Raw genomic sequence first — 21621 nt, 5'->3', positions numbered from 1 at the left:
TTACTGCGATCTCATGTGAGTGACAGGTTGTAAACACATCATCAGAGAAGATAAGAGATGTCACTGCAAGTGGGAGGGGAAGTTATTTTGTTTAAAGATTATGAGGAAACATGAATTTGAGACAAGAAATACAAATGTTATAGGATAGATCATTTATAATAAATACTGCAATATTCCATAAAAAAAAAAGCAAGAAGAAGAATTGATTTTGATTTCATGGTGACATTAAAGGTTTCATGAGAAAATATATTTGTTGTTTCTTTTGACCAAAATGGCTTTTCCTTTCTCCTCAGAAATGGACTCGGTGAGGATTATCCTTTACTCACTTGTCTTTCTCCTGAGTGTATTTGGGAACTTGCTGATTATTGTGGTCCTGATAGTAAACAAGAGAATGCGGACCGTCACCAACTCCTTCCTGCTCTCGCTGGCCATTAGTGATCTCATGATGGCCATCTTCTGCATGCCCTTTAATCTCATCCCCAGCCTGCTGGAGGACTTCATTTTTGGAGCCGCGATGTGCAAGACCGTCGCCTATTTCATGGGTGAGGAGCGCTCAATTAAGATTTCTCAAGTGGAAGATTCGTGTTCGATTCTTCTTTTTTTCTGCCAAAGCATTGTTCAATAATGTATTAAACACTAAAGTAAACCTTCATTACAAAGTCAAACCTAAAAATCTAAAAAGTCTATAATGGTTACATTTTGAGATTATTTTGGAACTAAATTTTGCAGGACAGTGGCACTTGAGGGCCAAAGTTGCCTCCTCCTTCTCTGTTTTTAGGGTGAACATCTCATTATAATATCATAATTGCAGGCATATTTCACAAATAAATCTCTATTTTGATTTAGCTGTCATTAAATGGGCCCACTTTGCATACCACTGCAAAACAAATTAATTTTTCCTCCCTTATGCAAAAGGTTTTGTATAAGGACTAGATGTTTAGAAACTGTTTTAGTGGTTTTTGTCGGCATGTAATGCTTTAGGAGAAAATAACATCCAAGGGGCTCTTATTAAGGTTTGTGTAGAGACTAAACAATAAAACGCGGTAGTTTATTAGGATGTCATCATCTATTGTGACAGCAAGCACATATCAATTTTACAAATATAAAACTGTTTTATACATTAGGCTTAAAGCACATTCCAGAACACAGGCACATCCTACTTAGCTCAATACATCATCTAGTCATCTCTAGTTAAGCTCTCAGGGACCCCTTAAAAGCTCAGCCCATCTATTTTTACCTGTCTTTGCCTCTCAGTTATAGTTTCAGTCTAACTTGACTATGTATATAGACATTGCACTTCACGATTAGTCATTGACTGTGCTATTTCTCCTGTGATGTCTCTTCCTCCTTGAACAACACCTTTTCATGTCCCACAGCATACTAACGCCAATCTATATGATAAATACATTCTTCTAAAACCTGTGGGGCATCAGATTGAAAAGGAATGATTCAAAGAAACTGACATGACATATGATCATTAAGAAGTCTTCACAAAAATGCTATGCCTGTAGCAAGAAACTTGATTTTTCAGAGCATTCCATCTCATTCCCATTCTGTTTTTCTTTGCTAGGAATTGATTGTGTTTCATAAAATCTTTTCATGACAGCAGTATTTTTCTTGAAACTTTTTCTTTAATACACAGCTCTCTGGAATACTTGATTCTGATTGGTCAAACGCAGCACTCTGCAGTCAAACCGTTGAGCTGTATACTGTTGTCCCTGGCAACCAATCTCCTATACTCTGCTAGTTTCTGTCACATCTCTCCGCAGTCCTTTTCTTCTCATATAAGGCTAAAATTTCTTCTCAATTCTATATTTTATGTCCATTTATTTACTAATTTGTCAAGTAGCAATGTAAAGAAAAAATGTACAATCAGGTCATTATTGCAAAATGAACCCCTTCAGGATGATTGTCAAGACTCAAATAAATGAACTGACTGACACATTGTTCATCATCCCTTACATAGTGTTATACATATTTATAAGTGTTCCATAATATAGCTGTAGAAGCTATAAGTCTTCAGGATCTGTGTAGCACAGCCATGGTATTAAATCTGCATTTCATCTCTGAATTTACTTGGCACTGTACTGGACAGCAATAAGTCATTCTCACACTGCAAAGTGTTGGCCTTGAGTCAGAGGAAGAGCTCAGTGCCGCCCCACCCCCACCTGTGAGAACATTCCATCACATTCTACAGCTTCACTGGCATTCTGTGGCATTCTCTTGTATTACCTTGCTCACTTTATTGCATTAATCTGAGAGTGCTTTGGGCTCCTAGTTTTTGTCAGCCAGTGGCAATCAATGCACAAAACCATTATGAGCCATTGATTTCCTACCCTCAGAGGTCATATCTGCTAATGTCTACCCACAAGAAAGGAAATTACCTCAGAGCACAAATCACTGTCTGTGCGACTGGTAAATGCAGTTACAACGGCTGCAACATTTGTGTATACCTCCGTTTTAATTGAGTTTTAAATAAGGCATCATTTTCAGCCAGTGTGAATTCTTTTGAGATGAAAATTAGATCTGGAATACTTCTGGGAGCATAAAACGCAGACAATGTATCTTGTTAATGTGAAAAATATCACTTTTTTGCTTTCCTTTAACCAAAGGAAGAAAAAAAAAATCCAAGTAAAACAGCAGTTTTATGTGGAACGTAATAGTTTCAGACTGAATAGTCCAACTGTTGACTGTATAACCATCAAAGAGCTTCAGAGATTCTTTGCAGAAAAGTTCTTAAACATGTCACACTGCACTGAACATTTCCCTGAAGGTCTAATTTGAAAAGTCAGAGTGTGTACGGCCTTGACAAATACAGGCAGAGAGGATTTATCAACCACTGTATATATGAAACAAAGTGGAGCGGATCTAAAACCCAGTGGTAGGCCAATACTTTGCAATAATAAGAGCTTGTTGGAAACACTATACTTAAAAAAAAAAAAAAAAAAAAAAAAAACTTTATTTGATATCTCACCCAGTAAACTGAACTATCTTTTGTAGACTTGCATTTAATTTGTTTTTGTTTTGTTTGTTTTTTTACCAAAAATGTTTAAGAAATTCACTTAGAAATCTATCTGTTTCCTACTCATTGGATAATCAGAGGTTCTGCAGTAGCAGCCCTCATTTCTCATTAGCATTAAACCGTACAACATAATGAAATAAGCACAGCAAAACATTGGCATAAAAAAAAACATACTTGTTCAGTGAAATGTAATTCATCACAGGAAGTTTACAATCATTTTTGGGGTGAATCTGATATGTTTTTATGTGTGTTTGTGTGTGTTTTTTTACATTTTAAACATTAAAATGATTTGTAAAGTATGCCAGAGCAGAAGGTAGCAAACACTGCATAAAATACATATTCATGTATGCAAACCCCATTAGCTGCAGCTCTCAATCCAAGAGCTTCCACAGGCCTTAGAGTTTGAATCTGATGAAATTAGGAGGGTTAGGTGCCCTAGCCGGAATGCTTGGAAGAAAAACTCTAATGCAAAGCAACATAATCATAAAATACACAACCCCAAGAAATTAATAATAAATACATGGAACATGGACTGGTAGGTGGAGAACTGACGAAGGTTAATACTGTGCCTACCATTTTATAGCAATGACTTTTCTGTAAATAAACAGTATGTAAAGTGAATATTTTTTAGCTTTAAGATCATTATATAGATTGTTATATATTATAATATACACAAATATTTTAGTTTATGAGCACTGCATTATACATGATGACATATTAATTTATATCCTTCTCTTGTCTACACAGGTATATCTGTCAGCATCTCCACCTTCAGTCTAGTGGCCATTGCTATTGAAAGATACAGTGCCATTTGCAACCCGCTGAAGTCAAGGGCATGGCAGACCCGTTCTCATGCCTACAAGGTCATCACAGCCACATGGGTACTATCTGTGGGTATCATGGTGCCCTATCCTGTGTTTAGTATGTTGGTGCCATTCAACAAGCCGAACAACATCACGGCTCACATGTGCAGGCTTGACTGGCCCAACAGTCAAGTGGAACAGACTTGGTTAGTCTTTTGACTCCATTACTTTTATCTTAACAATGGTGCAATAATATGAATGCTTAAAGTGTCACGCTGTGGTTCGGATGAAGATGATGAAAAAAGGTTCAAACAAGTTTTCACAAACAAAAGTTTTTTTAATAAAACAAACTTAGATAACCATTGCAGGAAGGCAGCGTAACTACATTCTCAACACACACACGAACAATGTCAGACAACAACTGAATGAAAAGGAGGAACTTAAATACTCATGGTGATTAAACTCAAATGATAAACAGGTGATGACATATTAATCAGAAACCATAGTAACAAATGAGGAGCGGGAAACTGGAACGAAGGAAAAAAGATAACTGATAGAAACAAATAGAAAGTCCATGAATATAAGACTAAAACAGGCAGTTTGTGACATTTCGCCTCCAGGAAGGCGCAGCCTTGCACCATAACAGTTCAACTGCAGGGGGAAGGAGGGGGCTCTGGAGGTGGATGAAGGGCTGGCAAAGGCCTGGAAACAGGCAGACCAGGGTGGAGTGGATGGTGGAAGCATCTATGAAGGAGTGTATGGTGAAAGCGTCCATGGAGGAGTGGATGTTGGTGGAATCCATGGTTGAATAAAATGGCCGACAAGAGCCCAGAGAACAGCGGGAGGCAACTAGGATGAGGGTGACCCAAGGCGGAACTGATGGAGGGACGAGCCAAGGCATAAACTTGAGCCTGACCAACTGAGGTGACGTAAGGAGATGGTGAGTCCCAGGCGAAGTCCGATGGACCAAGAGACACGGTGACATTGATAAACATAGAGAACAAAGCGGGGTCCCGGTGACCAGCGGCCGGGGTAGAGCCTGGGGGCCGGTGGACCGAGGTGATGCAGGTGTGAGCGAGTACTCTGGTAAAGCCTGAAGGATGGAGGAGTCTGACAGAGCAGTTGTGGCAATTGTATGGCGACGACTGACCCAGGTGGAGCCGAAGGGATAATGGTCTTGGGTGGAGCAGAGGGGGCGAAGAGCTAGCATGGAGCCAATTGGTCCGAGGTGGAGCGGAGGGTTCGGAGGGACAAGCTGGAGCTAGGGAATCCCCATGCCATGGCGGAGCTGGTGACTCAAATCCTAAGGTGGATTCAGGTTGTAAGGGGAGCCACTGGATGAACCGAAGGGCTGAGGGGAGCCAGCGGAGGTGGGGTCAAAGGAATGACTGACTCCAGTGGAATAAAAGGGAGAGGAAGGTGGGGTGCAGAGACAGACTTGGAAAGGGACAGGGATGATAGCAGCGAAGACAATACTGGATAGGGATTCCAGCGATGAAAATGATGATTCATTTATGGGTAGAATTTTAAACGGCAGCAGAGGTTCATGGGTGCACTTCAGTCTCTAAGCCAATCATTCTCCTTCAGCACTACTAACACTCCCACTTGCACTGATGTGATGGCCAGCTCACACACCTGGTCAGCCGAGTCCTCAGGCTTCTCTTCCCAAACGGGACGAAGCACCTGGCTCAGGCTCCATAATGGGCAATGCCTGGATCTCTCAGTCTGCAATGGGCTCTGGCTCCATCTCCACAGTGGGCATGGGCGTGGGGTCTGGGGTTTTGATGGTACTATAGTATTTTGTACATGCTTATTAGTTATTTTTATTGTAAATAAAAGATTAATATCAACAAATTTACCATCAACATAGATGAGACCTTGCTGACTCAATGAGCATTTTGTTGTCCATTGGTCATGCCTTAAATCTTTAGTATTGCATTAGTATTGCATCCTTCTCATGAGCATTTAATAATTTTTGACTTTTCAGTCTGAGTTAAAGGGGTGGTTGATTATGATTGCACTTTTTTTTTTAACTTTAGCTAGTGTGTAATGTTGCTGTTTAAGCATAAACAACATCTGCAAAGTTATGACTCTCAAAGTTCAATGCAAAGGGAGATATTTTCTTTTAAAGAAATCTCTGTTTAAGGACTACAACAAATGGCTAGCTGGACTCGGGTGTGTCTCATACGTTCTGAAAAGTGAAGCCACGGGCTCTTTGATCGCCCCCTGGAGGCTGGATGCAGTACAGGTCATAAACCCCGCCCTCTCAATGCAGTCGAATGAGACTTCAGTGAAAACGTAAAAATAAATTCTGCTTCAAATAAAACTTTCTGAAAGATGGTTTTGGTCATTTAAGGTAGTTGTTATCACACTGATATATATTCAATTGTTCGTTTTTGTGATGATTTAGATTTTAGCTAGCAATTTGATGCTATAAAAACGGGGTGTGTCGTCATGATTCGAAGTTGATTGACAGCTTGTCTGAGGACTGTCGGAGCTTCGAGGGGAGATTGAAGATGTATTAACTAACTGTTAATTTTCGATTTCTTTGTTATATAACACCAACAAAATGAGTTGTTCAGCAGTAAACTGTACTTACCGACCTACAGGATCTGACGGATCACTGAACTTTTTTTCTGTAACATCAAATGTGGGCGTTATAAGCTAATTAATAAATGTTATTAGTTAAGATAACACACCTAATGTTAACCATGTCGGGAAAAAGCAGGTGATCGTTATCTGGCAGTTACTCATTATTTTTATGGGTATAAAATAATAATTAGCAGGACAAAACTAATGATAGCTTACTCTAATTACAGCAATCGATCTCCTGTAACGTTAGTTGAACTTGATTTAAAATGGCAGGACCGTTTCTGACGATTTAGAGTTGTTTCTAGTGGCATATTATATTGATTTTATCTACTGAATTTGCTGTTTCAAAAAAAATTATTGCTCTAGAAACAGAATAGCCTATTATTTTATAGGTAGACTTTTAAATTGTCTATAATTTTTATAGTCTATTTAAAATACATGAATGATGACGCAGTTGTCTGGGCGGAAGTTTGATATCGCGACTCCGCCTCCGGCTCAACTGACGATTCCTTCTGCGCATGCCCAGGCTTCCATTGCGTAATGTGTCAGCGCCCATTCATCAGCCCATTTTGGCTTCAGTTCAATACAATGGAAGGAAGCGGCGTCGCGGCGTCCATCTTTTTTTACAGTCTATGGCTGGACTACAACAATCTTCTTCCCTCTAAAATTGACATAAACCCGGCCCCCGAGAACACGCAACTAAGCGGTGAGACCATGTTATTGCAATACAGTACTTAACAAATGCAATAGCATGTCATAAAAGCAAGATGACAACAAGTTATAACTTATAACCGTTATTACCGTAATTAAACTAAACTATACTTGTTCTATCTTCATGCAGCATATATTCTCTGGCTCTGTAGGCATCTTACAACAGTTCCCACATGAGCGATTTAACTTGGGTAAAGTTGGTTTTATATTCGCACATTCGGACATCCGTATTCAATAGCCTTGTTAACACTACTTTGGACATTCAGTGGACATTCACAAGTAAATATGCCATTAAAACAATACTTGCCTATTTTGATTGACTGTGAAAAATGTTGTAAGTTGACAATCGTTGGTTGTCAATATCATGTCGCTGCTTAAAATTCGCATACATTAATTTATTGCACATTTATTGGAAAACCTGAATTTATCAGAAGTCCGAATGTGCGAATATAAAACCAACTTTACCCAAGTAGATTTATAGATTATCATTTCAGAATATGCTAATTAATGAATTTAAGATAGTTAACTCCATATCAGCTGCATAAATTTATCAACTAACCATTCAGATACGTCCTGTTGCATTCTACATGTTGTCACTTCTTCTTGAATCTCTCCATCAGTGTCCGACTCTGGTTTGAACAAATATAGGCTGAACAGTTTCTGACATTTTCAGTGAGTTTGCATGAGGTAATAGAGTGCCCCAGGGATGACGCGTTTTTGTAGGCAAAACCCGGAAGCGAGTTAGCATTTTAGGACTTCCGGTTCCAACGCCGTAAAGTCTATGGGTTTTTTGAATGGGTTTTTGCTAAATCGCCAGAAATAAGGTCTGTGGTTAACAAAGCCTCTAAATACTTTCACGTTTTGATCTATGGCATAAAACACACCAGTTATAACCCACTTGTGATTTTTTTAACTTTTACTGCATCTTCACATCGGCGGTTGCTAACAAAGTGCTAAAAGGGACTACTTCCTTTGGCGGGGACTTTAGACGTCATCACGACAAACAGGACATTTGGACAGCATTTGTCATGAAAAAGTGGATAAGTATTCATACACAGCACAGATAATAATCAGTGAGCATGTTTTTAAATAGAGTTGTTTTCTAAATAAAGTTTGAGGACGCTTGGTGGTGACGACGTTGATCTGCGACCATGGTGTGCTGTAGTCCGTTTATAGCCTACTGTTAGCCTTTTATATCTGACAACTTTATTTAGGCTTCAAAATCTATAAATGTTGTGTTAACTTGTAAAGATTATCTTGATAGACAAAACGTGTAAGTGTCATAACCCTTTAAACACAGAGCTTATTTTCTGCGATTTTCCAAAAGTCTATGGGAAAAATGAATAGGCTTTCAACCGAGGGAACCCGTGCGGCGCTAACTTCCGGGTTGGCCTACAAAAACGCTTCATCCCTGGGGCACTCTATTGGTGCTGCTAACATGAGCTCTTCAAACTCCACCCTATTCTTGGTAGCAGCAGCTCATTTGCATTTAAAGGGACACACACAAAAACTGAGCGTTTTTGCTCACCCTCAAAAAATAACAAATTTAACATACTATAAAAAATTATCTGTGGGGTATAGCATTATATGACCCCTTTAAATCTCTTTTTTTTTGGCTCATTTTGCCTGTAAAAGAAAACCTGCCTAATAATTATAAACACCTGAATATAAGGCGTTTTTCATTTCCAGCCTTTATGAACAATTAAATATCACTTATTAAATAGAAAATTAATAGTAGTTATTAAGATTGATGTGGTTTGGAATTGGTAAAATGTGCTTGAAAAGAAAAAAGAAGATCAACTTGCCTAATAATTCTGCACACACAGTATATATCGAGGACAAACAGCAGGACCAAAATAGCACTAACCAGCATAATCCAGATGCCCTAGGTAATTTCAAAATGATAACTTACGGGTCTATATATATATATATATATATATATATATATATATATATATATATATATATATAGACCCATAAGTTATCATTTTGAAATATATACTGTATATATATATACAGACGTGGACAAAATAGTTGGTAAACTTGATAAATATGATCAAAGATGACTGTAAAAATAAATATGTATTGTTTATCCTTTTGTTCATTAATTCATAAAATTAGCAAAAATCTAACCTTTCATTGAAGGAAAAGAGTTGAAAGTGGGGGGAAAATCATATTATGAAATAAATGTTTTTCTCCAAAACACGTTGGCCACAATTATTGGCACCCTTTTATTCAATACTATTTGCAACCTACATTTGCTAAGATAACAGCTCTCAGTCTTCACCTATAATGCCTGAAGATTCATGCAGAATCTCTACAGATCCTTCACATTCCCAGCTCCATGTTGGTGCTTCTTCTCTTCAGTTCACTTCACTCATTTTCTTTAGGGTTCAGGTCAGGGGACTGGGATGGCCATGGCAAAAGCTTCATTTTGTGCTAAGTGACACATTTTTGTGTTGGTTTTGATGTTTGTTTTGGATCTGTAAGACTTGATTTTCCTGTTCAAACAAAAACTGAGATCAAGCGCCCTGCAATAAAGCAATAAAACTCATCTGGAGAGAAGATCTCAAAGAAATAGCAAAGGACAACGCCTTGCCCTAAACTGCCCTCACAACATCTACAAGATGATATGATACATATGATACATGATACATTTTTACTTGACAAATAAAATATCATATTTGATTTACTCTGGATTCTTCCTAAATCATTATGACCAGTAGATTATTGGAGTCCATATTTCCGCAAATCTGCGTCAGGATAGATTAAAACTAAAGGCCCATGAAAGGAGCATGTAAGCACATCATGGGACTTTTTGATTTTTGTCTGTCAACTGGCTTAGCAAGTTGCAGTATCGTGACTAAGAAAACTGTGTTTTTGTATGAACAAGCATGTGGCAGTTCAACTCACATGCATTAGTAAACTGTGCACCCTCTGACTAAGAATCAGAACTGGCGAGTTTGTGATCGTGAAAGGCACTCAATTGGCCGAAGTGACTTTTCTAAGTGATATGGGTCCATGATGAATAAATAATTGAAAGTATGGGATACCCAGAATCATCAAATATCTAAATTAATACATTAGTATTAATTATAAATGATTAATTTCTAATTGGAAACACAACCTAAGAGTAATGATGATTTGAAATTGGAGTCAGATTAAATGAGTGAAATTAAGTGAACTTCACAGGGGCGCTGAAAAGACATGCACGCGTTAACCTTCACCAAGGCCATCAGATTTTTGGGCCGGTGGGGGGTTCCTTACAGATCATTGTCCTGATGGAAGATCCAACCATGGCCCCTTATTGGATTTCTAGCAGATGCAGTCAGGTTTTGATTTTTTATCTGTTGGTATTTGATAGAATCCATGATACCATGTATCTGAACAAGATTCAGGACCTCCAGCAGAAAAATAGGCCCACAACATTAAAGATCCAGCAGTATATTTAACCGTGGGCATGGGGTACTTTTTATCCATGTGTGCTCCAAGCCCTTCTGTTGGGTTTGCTGCCAAAAAGCTCTTTTTTTTTGTTTTTGTTTCATCTGATCATAGAAGACCATTTGAAGTTCCTGTCTTGTCTGACAACTGAATATGCTGGAGATTATTTCTGGATGAGAGCAGAGGATTTTTCTTGAAACCTCAAAGACTAAACTAATCTCTGCAATTCTCCAGCTGTGATTCTTGGAGAGTCTTTGTCCACTCAAACTTTCCTCCTCACTGTGCATTAGGACGATATAGACACACGATTTGTAACATCTTTAGTTGACTGGAACTTCGTAATTATTGCCCTGATAGTGAAAATGGGTATTTTCAATGCTTTAGCTATTTTCTTATAGCCACTTTCTATTTTGTGAAGCTCAACAGTCTTAGACTATAATCTAACTATAAGAACTATATTCTTTGGTTTTACTCATTGTGATGAATGATTAAGGGAATTTGGCCATTTTGTTTCCTCATGTTTATATTCCTGTGGAACGGGAAGTCATGGCTGGACAATTTAATGTTCATGATCACCCTGGTGTGCTAAAAAAAATTTAAAATATGAATGGGAAATTACTCAAAAAAATAAAAAATAAAATAAAAGGGGTGCGGATAATTACGGCTAGCGTGTTTTGGAGAAAAACATTTATTTCATAATGTGATTTTCTCCCCACTTTCAATTATTTTCCTTCAATGAAAGGTTAGATTTTTGATAATTTTATGAATTAAAGATCAAAAGGATAAACAATGCAAATTTATTTTTACAATCATCTTTGATCATAATTATCAAGGGTACCAACTATTTTGTCCATATTTGTATATATATAACATATATACATATATGATATATATATATATATATATATATATATATATATATATATATATATATATATATATATATATATATATATATATATATATATATATATATATATATACATACATATATCACTTCAGTCTGTTTATTCTTTGGCATCTAACAAAAAACAACAAACAAAAAAACAACAAAAAAAAAAAACAGGTGCAATAAAGGAGGAATGTATAACTGCACCAAAAATCACATAACATATGAATAACATGCATAATGAAATATAGGAGTGCATAGCACATCTTAATCAGGCCATAACATAGTCTTTGTAATGTTAGGACGGCTGAGTCACTACTGAACGTTTGCCATCTGTATCAGTGTAACAGTCCACTTTAGGGGACTGTGATTGCTGCATGGGTCCTTCAGTACTCGGTGGTGTTGTGAGTGCCCAAGCATGAGTCACTACTGGGAAATCCTCCTTAAAGTCAGCTGGAGGGGGTTCTGAGACATGGAGAAGATGCTGTCTGTTCCTTATGTACCTTATGTGCCCATGACGCAGCAAGTCATACTGAATGGTCAGCTCATCTCTCATTAAAAAGAAGGGATGCGAGGAATATGGAAGTTCTTTCAAGGTGGCTGGCCATTGGCCAACCATTCCAGATAATATCAGAAAGCTGTTGGCATGTGACATCTTTTTGCACGGCAGTCCTGAGTTAATCATACAACGGGAAGAGAGTACTTAGATGATCATGAACTTCAGCAGGTCATAGTGAGTTGTGGCTCGGATGTGGAAAGGTGGGTCCAGGACAATGCACCAGCCACAAAAAGCTCCTTACCATGTTTGAAGATCACATCTAAGTGGTAATGATGCAGTATTATCATCATATCCTGTAAGTGAGATGAGGCCGTATGGAGTAGCTTCTTTATTATGGTTATTAGGGCAGATGATCAGTTTCTACAGTGACCGTATAAAGTCATGGAATTATTTTGTTGCAAACACGAGTGCCAGCATTTCTTTTTCATGCCTAAGAACTGCTGCTGTGCTTGTCTGTCCTATGTTGGCATGTCACATACAGTACCACTTTAATTTTTTTTCAGGGTCGGGTTTGACACCATCAGCAGTTAGCAAGTGACCAATGTGCTGGACAAAATGAACTCTGAACCTGCATTTGTCAGGGTGGAGTTTCATGCCCATGGTACAAATTTTGTTCAGTACCTGTCTCAAATGATTGTGTTCTTCATACGTCCAACCCCAGATGATAATGTTATCAAATACAATTTCACAAGGCTGTCCAGCAAACATTTGCCCCATTGATCTCTGAAAGACCTCATAGCCTGTTGAGATTCCATATGGCATCCTCAAGAACCTGTAATGGTCAAATGGGGACATAAATGTAGTTAATTTGGATGAAGCTTCATCAAGGGGGGTTTGTCAGAACCCACATTTAGCATCCAGAATGGTAAACACTTTAGCACAAGGCATATCTGTAATGTTCTGTTCAGTTTTTAGGGGATGTTGTGGCTTGAGGAGGGCTTTGTTAAGATGAACTGTATCTATGCAAACCTATCTTTTTGGCTGATACCCACTCTGTTGCCTTGGCTACAGGTGTTATCACACCCAATTTTCTTTCATCGCTATTTATATTTTCACTGTGTTATCCAGTCTCATGATATACAACTAGCAAGCAGCCAGTGACATCACAATTAAAAAGATGTCTGTATTCATGTACCTCTGGTGCTTTACATTGCCGCATGTGTACACCAGGTCCCAGTTGGATGAGTCCCATAGCAATACTAACCTGTAGACCAAGAAGAGGTTTTACATCCTGATCAACTACGTGGAATTTAAATTGCCCAAGGATGCACTGCAAAACTGTCATTCCCTCAGTGTCAATTGTCTCTCCTCCATAAGCCACAAGATTGACTTTCTCTGCTGTGCTGATAGGGATGTTGTGATCAAAACTATTCAGCATTTGCTTGGATATCACGTTACATTTGGCTCTCATATCAAATTTTACTTTCAGTGGGCCATTTCCATTTTTCTGTTTTAGAGTTGTGATTGGTGAGCTCAACAGGGTCACAAAAAAAAAAGTGTCCCTCACATTGTCATCAGTTTGTGCATCTAGCTCATGTGTTCCATCCCTTTGCTGGTTCTTTGGCTATTAGGATGGTATAGCACCAGCTGGCTGTGCTGGTATTCACCCCACCACCCTATCCCAAGTGGTTTAATTTACAACAGTTGTTGCAGCATTTGTTGAATGCATAGCACCAGAGGTTGTATTAACAGAAAATTTTCCGTCATTGACAGATTTTTTTTAGCAGTGACGGAAAAATCTGAAGGCCTTCTGTCATTTTGACAGATTACTGAGGCTGATGTAACTTGTAACTGTAATTCCCACCCCTGACCAGTTGGTGGTGAGTAGGATACAGTGTGGCAGCAGTTCGGTCTCCAGAATAAAATGAAAACAATGCATTTAATTACACAAGGGCGAGCACCCAATTTAAAGGTCCCGTTTTTCGTGTTTTTTTGAAGCTTTGTTTGTGTTTATAGTGTGCAATATAACATGTGTTCATGTTTCGCGTGTAAAAAAACACAGTATTTTTCACATAATTTACTTATCTGTATACCGCTGTTTCCACTGTCATAAAAACGGGCTGATGACTTCCTTGTTCTATGAAGTCCCTCCTTCAGAAATATGCAACGAGTTCTGATTGTGCCAGCGGTTCCTGTGTTGTGATTCGACAGCAGCTTAGTGCACCCAGAGCCATAGACAGTGCACCTTGCCCAGAAAGGTCCCGCCTCTTACCATAACGTGTGCTGCACATAGTTTTACATGTGGATTATTGTGGTGTTGTGCTGAATGAACACAAAAGACAATAATTCCAGAGAGACTGAACTCTTTAATCTCCACAAGCAGCGACAGAAAATGTACAACGTTAGCACTCACTCAGAGTACCTCATACGGAAAACAGCCATATACATAAACATAGTCCCCTCTTGTGGCCATTATGTGCACTGCAGTCCAACATTAACTATTACAGTAAGGATACCACAATTATTATTTTCGGGAACCGAGTTAAACATAAATTGTAACCATTGATCTTTAAGTACAGCGTCCCTGGGAAGGCCAAACAAAGGTGATTGGACTGTGGGATGAAAATAACACCGTTTAGACGACATGGCGACGAACACTCTACAAACGCAACTCTTGCTCTTCTCCGTGGGAGCGCAACAAGACCACGCCCCCTTTTTTGTGTATTCCTGTGGGCAGAGGTTAGTCAAAAACTGTTTTAGTGACGTCATTAAAGAAGGAAGTAGAGGGATGTAGTCCAAACTGGCCGTGCGATGTAGGCGACTTCTGTTAAATAAAATATCTCGTTTGGCATTGAACTTTGAGCTTTAAAATTTTACAGATTTTACTAATATTCTAACAACAACATTACACACTAACTAAAGTTTGAAACATGGGATCACGAAGAACGGGACCTTTAAGTCCATTTAATAATAATAAAAATTATAATACTTATACTTACATAATTAAGTTTCAAACCTAGTTTGTTTTGTTTTAAATTGTGGCTGTCATAAAAACTTGATGGATTCATTCAAACATACTTAAAGAACAGTAAAAAAAAAAAAAAAAAACTCCCCGCTGGAGTTATTTTTCTTGCTGACCTTCAAGTTTATGGTCAACGAATGGCTTTTCTGAGTTATAATGTTACATGACATTGTTTGCAACACTGATTGAACTGATTAAGGTGTGATACAGATTTTGGTATCTTTCAACATATTTTCTGATGTTCACTCATGTTTATTTCATTCTGTTAAGTAGTAAAGAGAAAGGAATGATCACATTCACTCACGATCAGCGACAACTGTTCAAGATAAAAAATTAAAAGTGACGCATAGTCTTTGGTCAACTTTCTTTTCATAACATAAATAAATGCATAGCCTAGGCCTATTTGCTGATCCTGTAAGTTTGTGAATAAAAATGAAAATGTGAGTGAAAACAGAAGCTATTAAATGTTTATTATTATTAAAATTTTTATGATTCTGTCCGTCAAAATGAAAAAAATCATACTTTTTTTTCCAAAGCATGTTGGCCATTACATTTTGAGCAACGTGTTTTTTGTAAAGTGTATACCTCTGTGTCTGTTCTCAACTCTTTCATACTCTTCTCTGACTGTTCATGCAGATAACTTATGTTAACAGCCAAGTTCAGGGTGAGAATTTTTCACTGAGTAACTGTTTGCAAACAGTGCCATTTTCTATGCCACAAACTATGCAGTCTCTATTGAGTTTGTCTTGCAGCGATCCAAACTCACATTTCTTTGCCAGGATTTTCAAAGTGGAGACTGTCAAAATATCAGAATATGCGTTGCAGGCAGACAGATAAATGAAGACTCAGAAGGATAAAATCCAATACGAAGTTAACTTTTAACTAGCAATAATCCAAAAAAGGGCACAGAAACACATTTAACATGAACGTGACCGAACAGGCGAAGGGATGGTGCAGAGCACTAGGGACAGGTGGACGACAAAGGGATCCCGGCGAGCAAAGATGTAAATAGTCCACTGACGCAGACCAAGAGCCAAACAGTGCCTGACAGCCTGGCTGCTGACATCTGAGGGGTGACCAACCGAGACAGAGCTGTTGAATCCACAGGTGGAGACCGAGGATCGATGGAACTAAGCGAGACCGAGGATCGATGGAACTAAGCGACATCGCTGGTGCTGGAGAACCAGGCAATGTTGCAGCAACAAGCATCGTAGGTGGAGCCAGAGTACCCAAGGACTGGGGCGATGCCGGTGTGACTGAGGACATAGGTGAAGCCGAAGGGAAGTAGGAACCCGCTGCAGCTGAAGGGGTGGAGGGTCGGAGCGCAGCGGACGGCCTATAAGTCTGTGGCGGAAGTGGTGTGACGACTGACCAAGGGGGAGCCGATAGGATGATGGAACCCATCGAGCCACAAGGCTTAGGGTATTTTGGTGGAGCCGAAGGTGGGAGCCAAGATGGAGCAGACAGGTTGACGGGCCGAGATGGACTAAAGGGATCCGAGACCGGAGGCAGAGCCACAGGATCCTCTTGCACAGGCTCTGTTGGTAGTTGCACAACCTGTGGCTCGACTTCATACCAGGGCTTCCCCAGAGACGGTGCAGGGCTGCAAACATCCAGCAGCAGTGGGGCTGGAGGACTGGCTGAGCTCTGTGGAAATGGTAACACAAGACTTGCCAAGGCCACAGTCAGAATGACACAGTCAATGTAGGTTAATGAAAAGAATAATTCCCAGTCAAAAGCAGTAATTGACAGATCGTAGTCCAAACAATTCTCATTGTGCAATAAAGATTCAGATACCGGGTGGGATAGAGTGGGAGTCGACAAGTCGCTTAGCCAGTCCTCAGCCTTCGTTCCCTTGGCCGCTCAGGCTTACTCTCCAGGTCAGATCCAAGCTGGGGCTCCACTTCCAGGATGATGGCAAGCTCTGTCCTCTTGTCCATGGGCTCTGGCTCATTTGTTGAGGCGGGTGGTGCTGCTCGATCTGCTGGGGGCTCACATGACTTCTCTGCGGTCATACAGGATGAAACGGGCTCTGGTTCTGGATGTGCTCCGAATTGGGACACAACACTCTCCAGACACCTAATGACGGTTTCCCTCCAGTCCAGTCCTGTGATGATTGGGAGGTCGATAGGGTGGAGGTCGATACAACTTAAATAGGAACACAAACGAGACCAATTAATCAAACACAGTTGAAAACAATGAAAAGAAATGAGAAGCGGGAAAACTGAACAAAGGAAACAGGAAACTAACGAACACAATCTAAAAGTCTGTGAACGAATAAACTAACAAAACATAACTGTGACAGAGACGAAGGCTTGCACAAATTCACCAGGTTTTTGAACAGCGGTATCAAATGTGTGTCTATCCATGATGATGTTTTTTTGTGGGTAAGCACAATTCCGATTAGGTTTAACATGTAGGCTTGCACTTTATTTGATTTATATTTGAAATAATGCCCTCACTCTCCCAGTGACTCGCTCTTCTTCATTGTCACCCGGAGTACCTTAGTGTGACTTGAAGAAAAATACCACATAATAATATACTCTTGTTTCACTACTGAAGAGATTTTTGTTTTGCTCTGTTTAAATGAGAAACATCACACAGGTATTATTAGACATCACACATTATACATTTGTTTTGCATAAAAAGGTGCTTCCCAATATCACACCCTCATCACTTACATCTACTTCCTGGTCAGATTAGTATTGCTTTTATTGCCTTTGTGCCGGAGCTCGTAATGAATTTGAAAGCTACACAGGAAACAAGAGGAGAGAAAAGTGTCTTTGATATCAGATAAGTGCAGCATGGAAAGGAGCTGCAAGCACAAAGCTGTCTGATAGATGAAAAAGATCAGAGGAACGGGATAGCATAGATGCTTTCAGGGAACACTCCCACGCTGTAATTTGAATATTATGAAATGACGTCGTATTACTGGATACAGCTTTTAAATTTAAATTTTAAAAGTTACGTGACTGAATCTGTTAGATTTGTTGTTCTTTGCAAATAATTCAAATTGACTGCAAAAGTTAGTTAATATTATAATACTGTTGTACTGAATATCACCAGCTACAGGTAATCAAAGCTATTCATTACATTCAGTATTCAGTACAATTTTCAATTCTTAGATTAAGTTTTAAGATAATATGATAAGATGATAATGAAAATGAAAATGGATCCAAAAGAAGCCAAAGAATCAAACTTTTCTTGTCACTAAGAAACACACGGACTGAAAGAGAATTGTGAGTGAAAAGACAGCAATTTCTTTTCCTTGCTCATAGAATTCTGTTTCCTCACTCTTCCTGCTCTTCCACTCTGTGGCACCTACATTCTCTGAGTTGGTTTCTGATTATAGGACTTCAACTGAACCTCAGATCTTCTGTTTTTTACAATCCACTTAAGCTTACAACGCATTTGGAAAATGCAGCACAGTACGGTTTCACCACTCATCTCTCAGGTTCTCATACTCACCATCTTAACTGTATTGATTCACTGCCTTTTCATTTACAGATATTTTGCTCTCTTTCTCTCTGTTAGGTACGTCTTGTTGCTCTTCATTCTGTTCTTCGTCCCAGGTGTCGTGATGATAATTGCCTACGGTCTCATATCCAGAGAACTTTACAGAGGGATTCAGTTTGAAATGGAGCAGAAGAAAGACTCCAGTGGTATGAATCTTTTTTTTTTCTTTTCGTAAAAGCCCTCGCACCACAATTTCATTAAGCTCTCGAAGCCCCGAGTAGTCTGAAGCATGCCTGTTCACCGTAATGAACCACATGTAAAACTTCCAAAAGATTGCATTTGTTTAGCCACCAGGCATTTTCCATTTATGTTTTTCTGCTAGCACTTGAATCCAATTTGAACTTGTCCTTTGGATGATATGTGTGACTTGCATTTCCAGCAGTGAGCCAATGAAGCCAAAATGGAAATATCTCTAATTCTGTATTGTTTACGGCCTATGGCTTTTGATTCAATGCTTCCTGTGTGCCAAACAGCCAGTCAAAAGTTTTGTCATGCCATCATTTGAGACCTTTTTTTTTTTTTTTTCTTGATGTAACTGCTCTGAGTAAGGTGGCTGGCTTTCTTTGGCATTCTCAAAGGCTCAACAAACTAGTCCCCATTTTGTGAGAGGCTGCTTGACCCAAATCTCCCATGGCGAGGACTGAATGCACTAAGGTCATGCTGAATACCTCCCTGGGTGTTAAGGTTATTTGTGCCCTGATGTGCTGGATGTAATTCTCTCAGGGAGAAGCGTTAGACAACTTCAATGAGGTGGAAAGGGGTAGTTCTGAGGGCACTGCAGACCTCCACAGGTACCTTTTATTAGAAGTCTGCTGCAAAATGTAATATTTGTAACATTGCTGGGATCAAATAAATGAGGCTGGAGAGAAAAAAAAAAAAAAAAAAAAGAGAGAGTGAATAGTGAAGTTAATGTTTTGGAGAACTCAGAGTAGGGACAGGCAGAACATATATACTATACATATTTAAACAGACTACTGGTTATACAGGTTGTTATTTGCAGTACTTTGTAAATCCCTTGTATCAGGTCCATGCAAAGTGTTACAAGATGCTTCCTATATAAATAAGCCTTCTCATCCTCTTAATGTTGTTGTGCCCTGCAAAACCCACACTATGCCATCTACATTAAACAGAGGAATGTGAAATTTCTTCTGCACTTCCAGTCTCTATATTGTTCATATGAATGGAAGTCAATGGATTGCAAATTCTAGTGTAACTGCAACTAAACAGAAATAACATCAATAACTTTTGTAAAAACAGAATCTATTGACTGTACACCTTCTTCATCTCTTCACTTCTTTATTTTACAGGTGTAAAGAATGGGTTGAACGGTGCACTGTCTCCTGGCCACGATGAGAGTGATGGATGTTACATCCAGGTCCCAAAGAAGCCCCCTGCAATGGAACTTTCTGCTCTGACCACCTCAGGCACCGTCAAGACAGAACGTCCACGGAGCAACACCTCAGAGGCCAAGCTCATTGCTAAGAAAAGAGTGATACGAATGCTGATCATTATAGTTGCTATGTTCTTCATATGCTGGATGCCACTGTACTCTGCCAACACCTGGAAGGCTTTCGATCAAACGTCAGCCCAGCGCGCTCTTTCCGGAGCTCCCATTTCCTTCATTCAGCTGCTGTCCTATACCTCAGCCTGCGTCAACCCCATCATCTACTGCTTCATGAACACCCGCTTCCGCAAGGCTCTCTTGGTCACATTCGGGTGTTGCAGGCGGCCGTGCCACAACCGGAGGAAGAGGAGGGAAGGTGATGATGACGTCACTGGGTTCACTGGGGCATCCATAACAAAGTTCAGTTATACCACCGTTAGCACGGTAGGACAGTGTTAGCATTAGCATTGCAGGTGTCTCCAGTTTGATCCATAAGCTGTGTGCTTGTGACATGTACTGCTTGTTTAAGAGTTCAGATCACCAGATGTGTTCTTCTTTTTCATGTTCTTAACATGCTTTATTCAGTGTGTCAGTGTTCATTTTTATTTGGAAAAAAATACCTCATTTGTCTGTTCTTTCTGCTGAAGTCAATGTTGTGTCTTCAACTTTTAGCATTGTGATACAATCAAAAGGTGCGGTATATGGGATGTGCAAAGATGTAGCTTTATTTTGATTGTGTGAAATCTTTAGAGGACTTTTCAGAAGAATATCTTATCATGCATGGGATTTGTTAATAGAGAAATACTGTAGAAATATTCTTGTATCTTTGATGTTATGGAACCAAATACTGCATGTTGCATGATCAAACAATAGAGTACTCTGGTAGATGGCTGCTTTCTGGCTACAAAATGGTACAGCTTTTATTGTCTATTTTGAGTGTTGTGATGTCTGTATTTTGTTCTCTGTTTTGTTAGAGTTGCATAATAGAATCATTGTCTTAATGAGCTTTGCTTAAATGACACCACAGAGAGTACTTCTTTTGTATATTCTGATAGTTACAGCATCTGATGGTCTTGTAGGAGACAATGTTTAATCTGTGCTCCTTCTTTTTTGATGCACATCTCCTACAAGTTATCCTACATGAAGATGTATCAGGTGGGCAAGGCAATTCAGTCATCAACGGAATCAACAGTCTCTTGGAAATCTTCACCCCAGCTGATGTGATGCAATGGTCAACATGCTGCATTACAGGTTGGATTTTTTGAAAGACTCCACCGAGATGGGTAATAATGAAATAAAAGGAAAATAATAAACTGTAGAGGGAAGTTTGATGTGATTGCCTTGGAGGCAAAAAAAAAAAAAAAAAAAAAAAAAAAAAAAAAAAAAAAAAAAACCTTCAGTCTTTATCAAATTGGAGTTGGTCTAATTGATTTCTTCCTTATTGCTGAAGCTGATGAGACACCTGGGATATTCCTGGGCCAAACGAAGCCTCTTTGAATATATGAAACGCGAGCTAAGCTCTTGTTTGTGCTGAAATTAATTTATTCAGCGGTTCATGCTAAACATGAAAGCTGGATCTGCACAGCAAAACCAAGTGCTTTAAAATTCAACCTCAAAAGGATTGAACACATATGAGATGTAAATGTGCTTATACTTGGTTTATCCTGTTATCCACTGGATTGTTGAAATGCTTGTATGGCCATATTTTATACGCATAAGCCTAAGTAAATTGGAAGCTGTAC

General features: G+C 39.1%; 1 protein-coding gene across 1 annotated transcript in view; it reads left to right on the top strand.

Annotated features, from left to right (window-relative positions):
- The window catches only part of cckbra (cholecystokinin B receptor a), a 28815-nt gene extending 8477 nt beyond the window's left edge, over positions 1-20338 (top strand). Inside the window, exons 2-5 of the mRNA XM_067404604.1 lie at positions 294-542; positions 3770-4031; positions 18514-18641; positions 19803-20338. Of these exons, the coding sequence (XP_067260705.1) occupies positions 294-542; positions 3770-4031; positions 18514-18641; positions 19803-20338 (1175 nt within the window). The remainder of the gene's footprint in view (positions 1-293; positions 543-3769; positions 4032-18513; positions 18642-19802) is intronic.
- Positions 20339-21621: the final 1283 nt, after the last annotated feature.

The sequence above is a fragment of the Chanodichthys erythropterus genome, chromosome 12, assembly GCF_024489055.1.
Source record: "Chanodichthys erythropterus isolate Z2021 chromosome 12, ASM2448905v1, whole genome shotgun sequence".
NCBI classification, from domain to species: domain Eukaryota; kingdom Metazoa; phylum Chordata; class Actinopteri; order Cypriniformes; family Xenocyprididae; genus Chanodichthys; species Chanodichthys erythropterus.
This window is presented reverse-complemented; position numbering and strand designations above follow the sequence as displayed.